This window comes from Miniopterus schreibersii (genome assembly GCF_964146895.1).
Source record: "Miniopterus schreibersii genome assembly, chromosome: 16".
NCBI classification, from domain to species: Eukaryota; Metazoa; Chordata; class Mammalia; order Chiroptera; family Miniopteridae; genus Miniopterus; species Miniopterus schreibersii.
The window spans coordinates 36,032,312-36,049,358 of NC_138116.1; the positions used below are offsets into that span (position 1 = coordinate 36,032,312).

General features: G+C 45.5%; 1 protein-coding gene across 3 annotated transcripts; it reads right to left on the reverse strand.

Annotated features, from left to right (window-relative positions):
- Positions 1–544: 544 nt before the first annotated feature.
- On the reverse strand, positions 545–16,856 carry FXR2 (FMR1 autosomal homolog 2). 3 transcript variants are annotated; one of them, XM_081161664.1, is made up of 17 exons: positions 16,424–16,856; positions 10,154–10,206; positions 9,695–9,788; positions 9,205–9,276; positions 8,942–9,090; positions 8,080–8,173; positions 7,241–7,357; positions 4,410–4,580; positions 4,135–4,213; positions 3,700–3,809; positions 3,193–3,279; positions 2,680–2,899; positions 2,284–2,481; positions 1,991–2,191; positions 1,809–1,904; positions 1,556–1,656; positions 545–1,240 (listed from the first exon to the last, which is right to left on the reverse strand). In XM_081161664.1, the coding sequence occupies exons 1-17, from the start codon at positions 16,502–16,504 to the stop codon at positions 1,145–1,147; spliced, it is 2,019 nt and encodes a 672-aa protein (XP_081017790.1). In that variant the 5' UTR covers positions 16,505–16,856; the 3' UTR covers positions 545–1,144. The 3 variants fall into 3 exon arrangements, with proteins under 3 accessions (XP_081017790.1, XP_081017788.1, XP_081017789.1); XM_081161662.1 differs by lacking the exon at positions 3,193–3,279 and having other exon boundaries at positions 16,424–16,848; XM_081161663.1 differs by lacking the exon at positions 1,556–1,656 and having other exon boundaries at positions 16,424–16,848.
- Positions 16,857–17,047: the final 191 nt, after the last annotated feature.

Genomic DNA, 17,047 nt, shown 5'->3' on the forward strand with positions numbered 1-17,047 from the left:
AAAAGGTTTCTCCACCACACGTTTTATCTTCAAACTTCACAGAGTTTGGAGCAGGGAGCCAGGAACCCCAGGACAACTCCCCTGGGGCTGAGAGATCAGTGATGCGGATGCTGAATAAAGACTTGAATCCAGAACAGAGAACCAGGAATGAGGGCTGGACATCTAGGGCCCCCCATTCTACCCAAGGCCCAACCCAAGCCCCAGGCTTCAGGTAATCCGATTAAGCAGCCGGCCTTGGCTCTTAGCAGAAACAGCTCCAGCTTGAAGCAGCCCTACCTAGCCAGCTGTGTGACTCAGGGTATAGGAGTGGCCCAGTTCCCTGCACCAGCAAACCTGGGGGAGGAGAGAAGCAGCAAGACACAGCCATTCTCCTCAACCAGGAGGGTGCCTGGACCTGGGGAATTTAAGATTGTCCAGAATTCCCAAAGTAGACCATCTATGGAACACTGTTAGAGCCAAGTGTGGAGACACAAAATGGCCAGGACAGGTCTTAGGAATAACAGCTGAACCAAACTGGACACAAGGAAGACACAAGAACCAGAAAGCCATTTGGATTTTTTAATTCTCTTTTTAAATACTGTACAGTGAAAAATAAATACGCCTTCTCATCCACCAGATAAGGTTGGTCCCCCTTCCCCTGGGGGACCTTGTTACCCCCTTCATACACACCCCTGGTTCTACTCCAAAACCTTCCCCATGCCTCCCACCCACTTACACCCTTACTATCCCCGTCTTCCACAGTGATGAGGCCCCAGAAATCAGGGGTACAGGATGGGAGAAGGGATAGCAGGGGAAGCCCCTGAACTGTCAAATCTGGGTGGGTCAAGGAGCACCCCGCACCAACAGGCGGAGAATGGGGGTGTTCAGAGAGATTGGGGCATTAAGAGGATAAAGGCACATCCAGTCTGATGGGGAAGGAGAGGCTCCCCTCACCCTGGGGGTAGGGTGGACAAGAGGGAGGTGGGTATGACCCTGTTACACACCCCTCCACTAGCTCCTGGAGGTTGGGGGGGGACCCAAGCTTCTGTGCCACCCCCCTCCCCCCTAGATAAGAGCAGCTCCAGCGCAGGTCAGTCGGGCCTGTGAGGGCCATGGTGTTGGGCAGCAAGCGATATGGAGAAGGGAGGGATGCGGGCTGGAGGTTTTATGAAACCCCATTCACCAAACTACCCAACTCCAGGGAGATGGAGATCTCCCCATTCTCTGAGGGGCCCTTAGGAAGCTTGCTGACAGAGTCACCCTGAAGGGAAAGTGGGAAAGAAAGAAGTGGTGAGTAGAAATTCAGGTATTGACATTCCCTACCATCCAAGCACTCCTGGCATGTGGTGACCCAGGGATTGGTCCCTGATCTGACTCTAGTCATTCTCACTGGGCCCATAAAATATGAATCAAACTTTCCTCTCTTTCAAATTTTCCACTATTCTAAATGTAGTCTAAACTCCATCAGACACAGCCTTCGCTGCAATTTAGCAAGAGGTTTCTTTGGGAATTTTGTATCTCTTGCCCTTAAAGAACAAAAAAGGGGGAAGGAGTAAATTACATCTTGCCTGCCTACCTTCTGTCCTGAAAGAGAGTCCTCTGAGGGCTTAGTGCGTTCCAGGGTTGGCCGCTGGCGGCTCTGAGACTCTGCTCGGGAGATATAGTCAGCCACAGTCACTGTGGAGGACAGAGGACCAAGAGTTTCAGAAGGAACCCAGGTATACAACCCCTAGATACCCAGTGAACCCCAATCCCTGGTTTTCATAGGGTTGGAGGCATCACATTCTCTCAGCTCTAAGAAAGGACACTGGCACCCAGTGTTAGCTGACCTGGCTGACGGTCTCCACTGACAGAACCATCAGTACGGTTACCGCGGTTACGGCGACGGCGGCTCCGATTCCGACGCTGGGGTCTAGACTCATCTTCTGTGAGGCAGGAAAAATTCAGAGTTACGCATCCAATCTCCCACCCCTCAGTTCTTGCCCAGCTCTAGTTTTTAGACACCCCTTACCCAGGCCATTTTCTGTCGTGCTAAGCCCATCAGATTCCAGGCCTCCATCCATGATAGTCCTGTCTTCATCAGTGCGGCGGCGGCGGGAGCGACGGCGCCTGGCACTTGCTGGGGGTGGTTCCCCAGGCTCTGAATCAATTGGAGGCTCTGGTTCAGATGTGTCCAGTAGGCTGTAGGGATTACTGTCTGGATCTTTCAGCACTGGTTAGAGGAAGAGGAAGAATTGGGAATCAGGTGTCCACCAACTTTCCCTTTGGCCTACATTCATGAGCCCAGCTGCCTGGTACTGGTACCTGAGCTAATAGATGAAGAGTTGTATCTCGAGGTAGGCCGGGGGGCAGGTGGAGGTCCCCTACCCCGGCCCCCAACTGGCCGCCTCCGGCTTTCTTCCCCCCGGGTTGGGGGATCCCGATCTCCTGGCCCAGCTCGGATAGGCTCTTCTCTCTTCTCAGACTCGGTCTCAGAAGCTGTAGATGGGTCTGAGCTGGGGCCTAAAGAACACAAGTGTTCAATCAGGTCACTCCTCACCACCCCAGAATACATCACCCCCCCAAACTGGAAGACTTCTCCCTCTCACTCACAAGTCCCTCAGCCAATTGTCATTCCATCACTCCTCCAGCTTCCACCCAGACCTCTGCCTCTCCTCACAAGCCCCACCAGTTTGCCTCCCTCTCCCGCAGCTGTCTTACCATAGGCAGGACCACCTGTCCTCCGGCCCCGGCCCCGGCCCCCATAGCTGCCCCCATAGGTTCGTGTGGTGTGCAGAGAGGAGGAGCTCTCATCTGTGGTATATCCAGCCTTGTCACTGCCACCGCTGCCTCGCCCACTCCCAGGAGGGCGAAAGCCCAGCCCAATCTGACGAAGCTGTTCATCAATTTGCAGCCTCTCCAAGCGAAGCTGCTCCACCTCCTGGTTGGGTAAAAGAAGGAGAAAGATATGGATGGAAGAGTAAGTATAAGATCAATGAACAGTCTCCTTTCATGCTTCTCTGCCTGACCATCCCTACATATGTAAATTCTCAGGAATGTAAGAAGACATTAGTTAAAAAAGTTCTAGGATCCAACCCCACAGCCCCAAATTCCCAGTGGTTTCTATTCTACTCAGAGACACAAATTGGGCACAACTCCTAACTTGATCCACCAGCAGTCTTCGTCCCTTGCTAGACCCAGATCTTTCCTCTCCCAGGTTCCTAGACTGGGTACCTGCAGGTAGGAAAGGTGATATTCCAGCAGAGCCTGAGCATTGCTGATATTCTCTCGGGTGCCAACAAATATGAAGGGAACCATTCCCTGGAAAATAGAGGGAAGGGAAGATGGATTAGAAGGAGAGCCAAATGGAAGTATTAACTCCACCCTGTCTCCTATGGAAGCCCAACCAATGGGATCTTTATTATTTTTTAATTAATTTGGGGGGGGGGGGGAGGAGAAAGAAACATCAATTTTGTTGTTTCACTTACTTATGCATTCATTGGTTGATTCTTGTGTGTGCCCTGACCAGGGATCCAACCCACAACCTTGGCCTATTGGGACAATGCTGTAACCAACTGAGCTACCTAGCCAGGGCCAATGAGATCTTTCTGGCTCTACATCTAGGGGGAAACAAAAGTTCCCATGCTCTACCCCACCTAGGAATCCCAGCCCTCAGAGAATAGCTTCATGAACAACCCCATCTACTTCTGGACACCAATCTCTAGACCTAGTTGCCCATACCTCCTCCCTGGGGTTCTTCTTGTCATTATCACCTTCTACTCGAACCCTCACCACACCAGATTTATCCACAATCTCCTGGATCACTTTCCCATTCTTTCCAATCACTTTGCCTGAATGGATAAAGGAGGAATTAGACCTTTTTTTTTAAGGAGAGAAAAAAGAATCAAAACAGTTAAGATAAACAGTCTTTCAGTTTCTATATATAGATTTTGTTTATTCTCCTTCATCTAGGATCCTAATGAGTTTTCACAGGACAAAATATTACAATCTCTAGAAATCTGTTCTTCCATTTTTGTCACTCCTACTACAGACTATTTGTTCTGTCCTTGTGAAACTAAAGTCCACAGGGAGGTGCAAAGCCCCGAGTTACTTTAGAGAATCTCACTTCTGGCCCCCAACTGTATTCTCTTTTATATATACACACCCCCTACTCACCAACCAAGTTCCTGGGCACTTGCACAGAGTCCTCAGAAAACTCAAGGTAGCTTCGGGCCTGTCGGCATGCCTCAGGAGTCTAAGAGTAGTAGAAAGTTGTTACTAAAACAGAGAACTTGGATCTCAAACAATGATCTTTCTGCCACTCTTTGTCTTTGGGAAAATTACTACCACCGAAGTCAGAGGGAAAGCAACATGACTCAGGTTTCTTTTCTACTACACCCTCTCTTCTCGAATCCCCTAAGAGACCTAGACAACAGATATCTTTTGCTGACCTCCCCATAGATGCGGAAGGTACAGGTCTCTTCACCCAACTCAATGGCAGTCACCCCAGGTACTTTTCGGGCCTGCTGGATGTTGGCACCATGAGTCCCAATTGCCAGTCCCATCAGGTCCTCTCGCACTGTGAACTCCTCTTGGAATGCTGCCGCCAACTGCTTACTGGTCTGAAACGAAAAGGCACTGTAGTAATCATAGTGGTGGAATCTCAGAACACCTATCCCAGGTACCTGATGCTTTGATGAGAAAAAGTATGTGACAGCAAGCCAGAACCACCCTGGAGTCTGCTGCCACCAGGTCCTGTGTGGAAAATTCAGGAATTTTAAATTCCACTCCTACTTTCCAAATACCAATGGCTTGGGGGAAAGGGAAGAAAATGAGCACAGAGTTTGGACTTGGAGCCACCAAAGTTCTAGATTTAGCTCTAACACTATCTGGTTGTATGATCCTAAACAAAACACACACTCTGTGCCTCAGTTCTATCATCTGCTAAATGATCACACCTGACCTACTCCATTCCCAGACTATCAAGAGACTCAGTAAGACTGGTGAGAAAGAACTTTTCACAAGGTAAATATAAGTAAGTATAAGGAACCACTACCTTAACCAAACTAACATCAACTCCCAAAATAAAACCTGAAAAGTTGAGCAGAAACAACAGGTTAAGAAAAGCATAAAAGGAGCCTATAGGACACCGTATCACTTCACTTCTTAACCAGCCCTTTGAGAAATCCCTGGGTACAAAGGTGGGAAGAAAGGAAAGGTTCTAGAAGAGTGAGTCCTAGGTAGGAAGCACCAAATAGTAAAGACATCTGAGACATTCCCAGATCAAAATCTATGACTTCCTACTTCCAAGACAGATGAGGTTGAATTATAGCAAGGATTTACACTAGGCAAGAAGAGAAGGCTGGAGAAAGGAATTAAGTTGGGTGTTCAAAATAACTGTTCCCTGGCCAGTGTCCTCAGTGGTTAGAGCACAGGCCTGAGCACCTAAGGGTCGCAGGTTCGATTTCTGGTCAAGGGCATGTACCTGGGTTACAGCTTCGATCCCAGCCTTGATCAGGGCCCATGTGGGAGGCAACCAATTGATATGTGTCTCACATCGATGCTTCTCTCTCTCTCTCCCGCCACCTTTCCTCTCTCCCCCCTTCCCTCCCTGCCACTCTTTAAAAAATCAATGGAAAAAATATCCTTGGGTGAGGATTAACAAAAAAGGAAAAAAAAAATTAGGAAAGGAGGGGAAACAATCTAATGGGATTTTACATATATCTTCTAGAGAAGAATGCCAAGGGTGCATGTTGTATTATTTTTTTATCCTTTATATATTCAATATTTTAATAATTTTAAAAAAACCAAAACACAAGATTTCTCAAAAACAAAAACATGTCCCTATTCTTAAGACCTTGTACCTATGGTTAACTTGGCTATCTGGTATACTTTCCCACACAGATTAATACAGCCAAGTCCTAGAGGAGTTAAATATTCTACCTTTTGTCATCAAGAAACCTGTTCATTGAGAAATGGAGCAGATATAATCTGTATTATCTGGAGGTAAAGGTGAATTTATTTTTAATGTTTTTATTGATTTTTAGAGAGAAGAAGGGAGAGGCATAGAGATAGAAACATTGATTGGCTGCCTCCTGCACCCCCCTTACTAGGGACTGAGCCAACAACCAGGGCATGCGCTCTGGCCAGGAATTGAATCAGTGAACTCTTGGTTCATGAGTTGACGCTCAACCATGGAGCCACACCGGCTGGGTGGTAAAAGCGAATTTTTAACTGCAGTGCCCTGAGTAGCATTCCTAGAGATGTGAAAGATTATCATGATCCAGAATTTACACAGGCTCAGAGAAAAGCTCCCCTAAAAGACCAGTTCACTTGATAAATGGAAATGCATGTTCAAACACAAATGCATACCCTACTCCTTTGGAATATAATACCTAAGAAAAGGAAATCTGACCATCATAAGATGTCAGAACTCAAACCTCATAGAAATACACGGCCGGGCAAAAGTAGGTTTACAGTTGTAATACAATTATTGCCCGGCAGGTGTGGCTCAGCAGTTGAGCATCGACCTATGATTCAGGAGATCGAGGTTCGATTCCCGGTCAGGGCACATGCCCGGGTTGCGGGCTCCATCCCCAGTGGAGGGCATACAGGAGGCAGCTGATCAATGACTCTCTCATCATTGACGTTTCTCTCTCTCTCTTCCTCTCCCTGAAATCAATACAGATATATATATATTTTTTAATTTATTTTAAAAAATACAATAATTAATAATACAAGAATAAACTGTTCTGTGTAGTCACAACTATAAACTCACTTTTGCCCACCCTTGTATTCTAGTCTAACCTCACTGTCACAAATGAAGATAAAAGCTCAGTAAAATTAAATGATCTGCCAAAGGTCAATTATTTGACAAAGACTTAGGATTCCAAGTCCAGTGGTCTTCCCAGTGTACAAATGGTTCTCAAAAATATCCTTCAAAGTGTTTTGGTTCCCAGAGGTAATTTGAGGGATGCCAGTGGAAGAAAAAGCCACACCCCCTTCTGCTGCTCCGATTGATGTTTTATGCACACTGCTTTCAAGTAAATTTCACTTAATCAAAGTCCCATGGCTCAAAAAAAGTTTGAAAACAACTGTACTGTAACATGATAGAACTCTGCCATCTGGAGGAGTCTGGGATAAAAGAACAGATCCAGTTATAATGGCCCACAAAGGCTTTAGTCTTTGTCTTCTATAAACATAAGAGCATGAGTGGAGGCTGGGGTAAAAAGGGAGGACAATACCAATATATTCAGCAGTAAAGAGTAAAGCCAAAATCTACCTCTAGGTGCTTCGTAGCTTCTTCATTGCGAGACATGAGTAGCAGTTTGGTGCGCAGGCTTCGAAAATGCATATCACCCAGCAGGGATGCACGCTTCACAGGGGCTTCTGTGGTTGACTGGGAATAAACCAATGGAAGTCATTAAAACTGACTTTGAATACATACTGGGGGAGAGCCAGCAACTGGGAATCAGGATGCCTGGTCTCTGGAAAAGAGTGGGAGTTAAGAAATTAAGCTAGAGAAGAGGAAAATCATTGTCAGCCTCACAAGGGCCTACTATCTGGGTGCCTAAGGGAAGTGATTTTAGGCAGCAGGCATAGGTGAGAACTACACAGTCTATTTGAGAGTCTGAGAGTCTAAATATGCAAGAGAAGGTCCTAGCCCAGACTGCAATATAATGACCAGGTTAAAAAAAAAAAATTAAGCCCGGCCTGCATGGCTCAGTAGTTGAGTATCAACCCATGAACCAGGAGATCAGGGTTTGATTCCTGGTAAGGGCACATGCCTGGGTTGCGGCCTCAATCTCCAGCAGGGGGGACGCAGGAGGCAGCCAATCAATGAATGACTCGATGTTTCTAGCTCTCTCCCCCTCTCCCTTCCTCTTTCTGAAATCAATGAAAACGTATTTTTTTAGAAAGGAATTAAAAAAAAAAATTTTTTAAATTAAAGTCCGACATAAGAAAGGCTAAGGAAAGGTAAGGCTACTTAGGCCCTCAGGGCTCAGGAGCAATAAAGTCCTCTCTGACAAATATATGCAAATTGTAGCTCCTCCATTTCTACAAAGGAGTTAAAAGGGGAGAAGAAAAAATTGTTCAAAGGTCTTACATGAATAAACTCACCAGGATGAAGAGCTCACTATTTGTGATGTTGAGAAAGATGCAGTTTGCTCCCAACGCTTTCTTGAACTCTTTATGGACATTTTCATTGGAACAGCTGCAGAGAAAGAGAAAAGGGTTCAGAGGGCAGAGTGTAGAGTGCAATCAAAGGTTCAGGGGAGCCCTGGCCGGTGTGCAGTGGTTAGAGTTTCAGCTGCTGCACCAAAAGGTCGCCGATTTGATTCCCAGTCAAGGGCACGTATCTGGGTTGCAGGTTCATCCCCATGTGGGAGGCAACCAATTGATATGTCTCGCTCACATCAATGTTTTTCTCTCTCTCTCTTCCCCCTCCCTCCTTCCATTCCACTCTTAAAGAAAAAAGAAAAAAAAAATCAGTGGAAAAAATATCCTCAGGTGAGAATTAACGAATAAAAAAATAAAATAGCCCAGCCGGGCATGGCTTAGCAGTTAAGCACTGACCTAGGATCCAGATCACGGTTCGATTCCTGGTCAGGGCACATGCCAGGTTGCAGGCTCGATCCCCAGCAGGGGGCATGCAGGAGGCAGCCAATCAATGACTGTCTCACCATTGATGTTTCTATCTCTCTCCCTCTCCCTCTCCCTTCCTCTCTCTGAAATCAATAAAGATATATTTTTAAAAATAAATTAAATTAAAAAGGTTCGGGGGGGATGGAGAAAAATAAGACGAGGAAGGACTGCAGTAAAGGAACAGGGGTTAAAAAAAAACAAGAACTGGAAGCAAGAAGGGCTCTAGAGGGCCAAGGGAACAAGAGACAAGACTGAAACTGGGAGTGGGGTCCAGGAGAAATAAGGGCAAAGAGAGCTGTAAAGAGGGCCCACCACTCCCGACATCCCTAACACTCACGCTTCTCTCAGATCCTCAGGAACAGCCATGGTAACCTTGAAGAAGCTGCCTTTGGTTGCAAGGGGATTGGGATTAACTGGCCGAAGCCGTTCCAAGGTGACAATCTCATTGTAAGTGGCATCACAGGCAGCATATTCAATGACATAGAACTGACCAAAGGAAAGAAAGGAGAAGTTGTGGATGACCTAAGTTTCTATTTCCCACCTTTCTATGACTAAAATACTTGTTTCAGCAATTCTCCAAAGACCTTCATAATCACTCACATCTCCCTTCATCATCCGCACCCGGGCCAGCCACCAGCCACAAGGTTCTTGCTCATTGGCTCGAGAATAAACCTGAAGGGAAGATGAAAATAAAAAAGATATTGAAGGCCATCCAAAAACATCAAGAATGGAATAAGCATTAAGATACTTGGGAAATATCCTTAAACCAAGATAAAGGAAACAGGAGGAAGGAGCTGCTAATTAAAAATCAGAGGGCACCAGAGTTTAGATGCTGTTATCATTAAAGAAAGAAAGGTGAATAATCCTCTGAAACTGGCAAGCTCCCTGAGAGGTTGGTTGATCACAACAGAGATGGACAGGGAACTGCTGCACTTCACTAGTCCACAGCTACCCGGATGGATGTAGTAGCTTAACTTGGAGAGGAAGAAGAGTGAACCAACCAGGAAGGAACCTACAATACTGGTATTATGGTAAAGGAGATGCAGTGAGAAAAGTGGAATTTAGAAAGGGTGGACTCCATGGCCCTTACCTCCACCTCATCCCCTTCTGTGATCTCCTTATTATAGTCAGCTGGAGGTGGTAGCCGCACATCCCCAAAAGGAATTTGTCTCTCACTCTGCCAGCTGCAAATGAAATGGTGATATGAAAGCTATCCAAGCTAATGTGGCTGCCCATTTCTTCAGGAATGGGTTATTGCCTGAAATCGCTGGGCAATTTCCACCTTCCCTGGTGATGAGAGGCTAAACCCCAGGCCTTGCTCCATAATGGTATATTCCATCTCTTGCTACAATCTAAATACTGGATCAAATGCCCCCCCTACCCTCACTAAATTTTAGCCCTTTCTTCTTCTGGGATCCATATAAAGTTACCCACCGAAACCCTTGGCTCTCCCCCACCTAGTACATGCCTCATGGGACTCAACCACTCCCTCTTCTCCACTCTCCTTCTAGGATCTAATATACTGGATTCTCTATTCCCAAGGTCTTACTTGTTTTCAAAGAAGATGGTGACAGAGTCTTCATGGACATCCTTCACAAAGCCCTAGAATAAATTTTAGAACAAAGTAAAAAAAAAGAAAACAATTTACCACCATCTTAGCCATTAAGAGTACAGAGACATTCCGAGGCCTGTAAGAGATGTAGCAAATTCCAGAAATAAGATGAGACAGAAAGCAGAAAGGGGCAAATCACTTGCATCAAAACAGCCTGGGAACTGGTGGTCTACTATAGCTCCCACAGGGGACTTCCTATCTGTCTGCCTCCTGTTGTGCTGAGCAGCTTGCCAGAATTCAATTAAAATACCAACAACATTCAGCAAGGCTAAGAATATCCCATGAGACAGCGTGAGGCTGTCCTGGAACACCTAGAGGACATCAGGATATGCCAAGAAGAGAGAAGGGTCTAGCTCTCCAATACAGCAAGAGACCTGAGCAAACTTGGTGCCTTGATGCATACATCCTAAAAGAATAAACCGAACATTGGAAAAGTTGAAAACAATAAAAGAAAAAATTTACAGAAGGAAAAATTAGAACTTAAAAGATGTGAGATTTCTGAATGCTAGCCTGTAACACTGCTAAGCATTTGAAAAGGATAGTAAAATTTGTAGAAGCCCCCAATCTTGAGATCATGATGAGAAGAACAGGGATGAATGAATAGCCGGTCTACCTAATTTCTGTGTCCTCACTGCAGAAGCCAAAGCTATGCTCCCAATGTTCAATCCTATGCTCCCAATTTTTCTACCTTCTCTCCCTATTTTCACATACTCAAAATTAAGAATCACAAAGTTTTATAAAGTCCAATTCATCAGTTTGTTCTTTTACAACTGAGCTTTTGGTTTCATATCTACAAAAATGTTTGTCTAACCCAAGGCCACAAGGTATACTCCTATGTCTTCTAGAAGTTTTAGTTTTTATTTTACAATTAGATCTATCATCTATTTTGAGTTAAATTTTGTATATGGCACAAGATAATTTATAACAAAGTTCATTTTCTACCTATGATATCCAGTTGTTTGAGCACCATTTGTTTAAAAGACTATCCTTTCTCTACTGAATTGCCTTTAATTTCTGTCAAAAACCAGGAAATGTGCCCCGGCCAGTATGGCTCAGTTGGTTGAGCATTGTCCTATGCACCGAGAGATCACTGGTTCGATTCCCAGTATGAGGCATGCAGGAGGCAGCCGAACAATGTTTCTCTCTCCCCTTCTCCCTTCTCTCTCTAAAATCAATAAAAACGTACTTAAAAAATTTTTTTTAATTAAAAAAATCAGGAAATGCAATTAATATATGACAGAAATTAGATGAGTGGTCGGTGGAAGATTTGTGGGGAGTGATAGGAAATGTTCATTATCTTGATTATGGAAATAGTTTTTTTTATACACACACACACACACACACACACATATATGTCAAAACCTAACAAATTGTACAATTTAAATATATGTACTTCATTGTATTCCAATTATACCTCAACAAAGCAGTTAAAAAATTTAGGGTGTTCAGCCCAGTCGGACTACCTCAGTTGGCTGAGCATCCTCCCATGCACTGAAAGGTTGCCAGTTCTAGTCCCAGCTGTGTCATGTGACTGAGTTTTGGGGTTTGATCCCCAGTCTGGGTGCATACAAAGGGTGGCTGATGGATGTTTCTCTCTCTCTCTTCCTCTTTCTAAGCATGTCCTTGGGTGAGGATTAAAAGGAAAATTAGAGGGTTCAAGCCCCGACTGGTGTGACCCGGTTGGAGCGTTGTCCCATAGACTGAAAGGACACCGGTTTGATTCCTGGTCACGGAACATATCCAGGTTGCGGGTTCAATCCAGCAACCAATAGATGTTTCTCTCTCACATCAATGTTTCTCTTTCTTGCTCTCCCTTCCTTTCTCTCTAAAATCAATGAAAACATCCTCAAGTGAGGATTAAAAAAAAATTTTTTTATTAGGGGGCTCAAAAGGCTAACTATTCCTGAACTTTGCAACGTATTAGGAGAGAAAACACCAAACACACACATTGTGTCACTCGCACCTCACCGAATTAGACAATCATAAATATTTATTATACTGCTATTTCCTTATGGTGGGAAAATCTAAACCTAAATGTCATTTTTTAAAAATATATCTTTATTGATTTCAGAGAGAGGAAGGGAGAGGGAGAGGGAGAGGGAGAGATAGGAACATCAATGATGAGAGTCATTGATCAGCTGCCTCCTGCAAGCCCCACACTGGGAATCAAGCCTGCAACCCAGGCATGTGCCCTGACCAGGAATCGAACTCCGATCTCCTGGATCCTCGGTTGATGCTCAACCACTGAGCCACGCCCAGCCAGGTTAAATGTCACTCTCGATATAAGCCATCTTTCTCTTCTTTCAGATTGGATCTTGTTATGGAACCTGACTACTGCCCAAGGCATTAGTACTCCTGGTACTGTCTGGCCCCTTCCTTATCCATGCTTTAACTTTCTTTGCTATTCCCTTCCCCAGAAATGGTTTTTTACTCTTCATTCAGCTCCATGACACTGACACCTACTATTCTCCATTCAAGTCTTCTGAAGCACTTTTACTGCTCACTATTTGCCTGAGTCCCTCTTCCTTTTTCAGTTCTTAGCTCCTTAAGTTTCCTCCTCCTTCCTCCCACTTCTTTTCCCCCTTTATAAGGGTGTGTCTGGATTTCTAGAAACATTTCAACCAGCCTCTTCAGCTGACTTCATCCAATTCTTTATCCAAAATGTTTATCTCTAAGCTTTAGAAATAATTTATAAAGAGTAAGCTATTCTTAAAACATTTTAGGGATGAGACAAAAGGAGTGGGGTAGAAAAAAAATCACTTGCCTACCTCTTTGTTTAGAGATAACCACTCCAAGATATACCTGTTCACAAAGGATATGCCTAAAGCTCTAATCCAATTCTTCTCCAACAGGTCAGAGTTGGCCCTCAGGTAGAGGCAGCAATGACATCCAGGTTTTTCTAGTTACCATGGATCCCCAAAGCAGAAATGCAGAACTCAGAATGGAGTTTTCCCTCAAATTACTCAGCAGTTCAACCAAACATCACTTACTCGCCCTGACCGGTTAAAGCCTTGGCCTGTGGATTGAAGAGTCTTGGGTTCGATTCCAAGGGCACGTGCCTCAGTTGCAGGCTCAAACCCAGCTCTGGTCAATGCCATGTGGGAGGCAAGCAATCAATGTCTCTCTCTCACATCAATGTTTGTTTCTCTCTCTTCCCCTTCCACTCCCTCTGAAAAGCAATGGAAAAATATCCTTGGGTGAGGATTTAAATAAAATAAGTCACTTATGCTTCCAGGGTCTTTTTCCTTCAAATATTCTCCAAGTTTTTTCCTCAACTTCATTCATATTTCATCCCAGTCTCTGCTCCTTAATTCTACCCACATCACCCTAGTTTTTTCCTCCAAAGATACTAGTGGTAGACAGTGAGATCCCGGTTCTGCTTAGTGCATGCTCATTGGGAAGATAAACAGGTGAGAGCAGGAGTTGGTGAGTAAATCTCTAGAAAACCAACTAGATCCAAAGGATGACTCAATTCACTGGCCATGGCATTTCCCGGCTTTGGTTTATAGGGCCTACGACTAGACAGAGGAAGAATGAGTCCTAGGGTCCTAGGTACTTCAGTTTCCTCAAATTCTAAAATTGATCTTGCCTTCAACCTATCTTCTAGTCCTGGGCTGTCAAAGAAGAGGGAGTTCTAGGAGAAAAGGAAGAAGGGTTTGGCTAAAAACCACATATGGAAGCTGAGAAAAGAATGGGAATTAGGATTTCCAGGCAAGGTCTGGAAAGTTGGATGATTGTGCCCTGGAAGGTGAAAGATACTTCATTTGGGAGAGTACAACTGAAAAAAAAAAAATACATTAAATTCTGACAGAAAAGAAGAGTTGATACAAAATAACTTAGATCCCAAACCTGAAATTTGCAGTTTTTTCATAAAAGATCAAAAATAGGACCAAATTCTAAGAGGGGAGAAAGGGACCTTCCCAAATTTACAGTTTGAGAAGCAATGTAAACACTCCTAGACCCACACACTAAAGTGTGCTGAGTCATGAATATTAAATCAGTAGCAACATCAGAATGGGTACATGACACCGAAAGTTGAAGAAAAATTAGTCTGAATTTAGGGATTTTTTTGTTGTTTTTAACTAATGCATGGGACAGAAAACACTAAAGTGGTCAGAACAACAACAGCAAAAATCTACATTACCTGGCCTTGACTCAACTCCAAACTCTACTCTCTGATTCAAGGTATCCTGTCCCCAATTCACCCAAGTCTATCATTGAAAGAGCCCATAAGAGAAAAGGGAAAGACTGAGAAAGAGATTTTCTGCTGGATACACATGTGGACAGGGAAACATCCCCCTTCCCAGTTGTTTCACACAGTTAATTTGAACTGGATACCAATCTTTCCCAGCTATGCTTGGCTCCCATGCTCCCTTGAACAAAAGTAAACATCGCATCTTGACTTCAGACTCAATTTAAGAATCTAAGAATCTGGAGGTGGGAAGGACCCAGATGAAGCACAAGATACTGGGGGAAATAGGGCTAAAATCTTATGAGGGAGGATAGTCTAACAAAGGTAATACAGGTTTGGGGGAAAAGAATGAGACAAATGTACTCTATCAGAATCAGAAAGGAATTAAAAGGCTTTGCCAAAGAAAACAGAAATGCTATGGAGGCAGGCTAGAAGAAAAAGTCCCATGAATTAGAAAGAATGCAGAAAAAATGACAGAAATCAGCTGGGAGCTTCCTTCAGACAGTGAAAAAGGTGGTTCCTGGGGATTACACAGGAATATAGAAATATCAGGATAAAAAGTCTGAGACTTAAATTGAGAGAATAAGATACGGGTACCCACAGGCACTGAATATCAAGAAACCTGGTGAGGGAAGAGAGAAATAGATAGGCATTTGGAGTGGGTAAAAAAATGACTTCACTGAACTTTATCAATTGAAGCTGGGGTAGTAACCTTCCAGTCCAAGGGCAAACAGGAGACCCTTTCCATGGTAAGATGTGACTTCACAGGGAAGGAGTTAGAGAAAATCATTTCCAAGGGCATGAGGTAGCGGGGTCTATTACAAAACAAAGGCTTAAGGGGAAGTGAATGAAATGCAGCTCTTCTCACAAGTGATGTTATCAGAAGATATCTCAGCTCTTGCTCCCTCAGGGTAAAATGAAAGAATAAGACAGGAATCAAAAGTCTGCAATGATTACAAGCATAAAGTCCAAAGAGTTTCCTGAGACAAGAGGGGTCTTTTTCTGGCTTAACGTAAATGTGAAAAAAATGTCCTAGAAAGTGGATTCAGTAAAAGTTCTAAAGAACCAAATCCTGGGCAAGGGGGGAGCTGAAGTAAACAAGGATCTTTTAAAGAAAGTCCTCTTCTTCAAAAAAGGCTACGTGAGATTCCCAAATTGGGAGACTTGGCCATAAATCTTCTAGAAGTGGAAATTCTTAAGAAGATAGAGGGAATCCTCAAGAACCCTCCCCTTTTAGAGATCTTGAATATGAAGCTTACATTCCTCAAGATGAAGAAACTATATGAATGATCTAAATGTATCTGAGGTCAAAGTGAAATAATAAATACAAATCCATCCTTGGGATAGAATGGTAGACCAGCTAGCTTTAGGATAAAGGGGCGGGATGACAGGATGACAGGCTTGTGAAAAAATGCCACCTTATGGCTAGGAGGCAACTTGACTAATACAATCCAGAGTTCCTGAGGTCAAAGATACCAAATGCCACAGATCACAGATTTTAACAATTTCTCCTTGGGTTGGGAACAGCAATATAAGATCAAAGTGGGGTGCCTTCCCATGCCAGTAGGTAGAGGCCTCTAAAGGAAGATGAAAGGATATAATGTGGCACGGCCTTCCCAAGGAGATAATAGGGAAAGAATAAAGAGAATTCTCCATGTGCTTGGACTGTGGGGAAAGTGTGATTAAGGTCTAAGATATGTCTTCTACTAAGAAACAGGTAAAGTCAGTAAGACACTGGGTATATGGGGCCTTAGGGGGGAGGGGGTGCTGATCCAAGCACAATAATGTCCTGATGTTCACTCTGAGATGAAAAAAAGCAGGTATAATAGAGGGGCCAAAAATACGAGGACGGGGGTTAAGGTCCAAAGGTCTCTCAAGAACGGCTTAGGGTGGGAGCGTAGGTATAAGGTTCTAAGGGTCAGGACTCCAGAGGCTCGATCCCGCCCCACTTTTCCTTGCTCTGGCCTGAGGGTGGGGGCTAAAGACGGGTGTCCCGAGTCGGCGCACAGTCTCACCTTGTAGAAGGCCCCGTTGGAGCCGCGCACCTCGACGGGCAGTCCGGGTTCCACATCCCCCCCAGAGGCCAGACCGCCCATGGCGCCGCCGCCGCCTCCGACTCCCCCGACGACTGCGGCAGCGGCGGTCTGAGCACGGGCCGGGCCAGGCCCCCGGCGTTTCCCCGGAGGAGGAGCCGGAGGGGGAGCCGCGGGGGGCGGGAGCCGGGCCGGCCCCACGGCAGCCCTGCCACAGCCAACGAGCAGGGGGCCGGAGCCGGGCCGCTCCCGGTCCGCCGCCACCGCCTTGGTCTCCGCCACCGTGAGAGAGACGGCCGCCGCCGCCGCTGCCTTCGTCACCTCAGCTTCCGCCCGCCGCCGCCCCCGCTGCAGCCTCTGTCGCGGGACCCGCTGCTGCCGCTGCTGTTCCACGGCCTCCACCTCCCCCTGCCGCCGCCTCCTACTGCGCAGGCGTACAGGGCACCCGCCCGCCGCGCGCGGGGCCCTGAGGGCCACGGCGCAGGCGTCAAGGCTGGCGACTCAGCTCGCGCTCACCAGCGCAGCAGAGCTTCCACACTCCCCTTCGCTCTCTCACGCCCCCTCTTGGTCGCTTACTTTGCGCTTGCGCAGAACGAGATTGGTGCT

What these genes read in the sequence shown, in the direction of transcription:
- FXR2 (XM_081161664.1), bottom strand. Translation starts at nt 16,504, where the DNA reads ATGGGCGGTCTGGCCTCTGGGGGGGATGTGGAACCCGGACTGCCCGTC. An exon ending in ACCATCTTCTTTGAAAACAA is followed by an intron (nt 9,789 to 10,153) that starts GTAAGACCTTGG and finishes TTTCATTTGCAG; the next exon opens with CTGGCAGAGTGAGAGACAAA. An exon ending in CTCTTCATCTATTAGCTCAG is followed by an intron (nt 2,192 to 2,283) that starts GTACCAGTACCA and finishes TCCTCTAACCAG; the next exon opens with TGCTGAAAGATCCAGACAGT.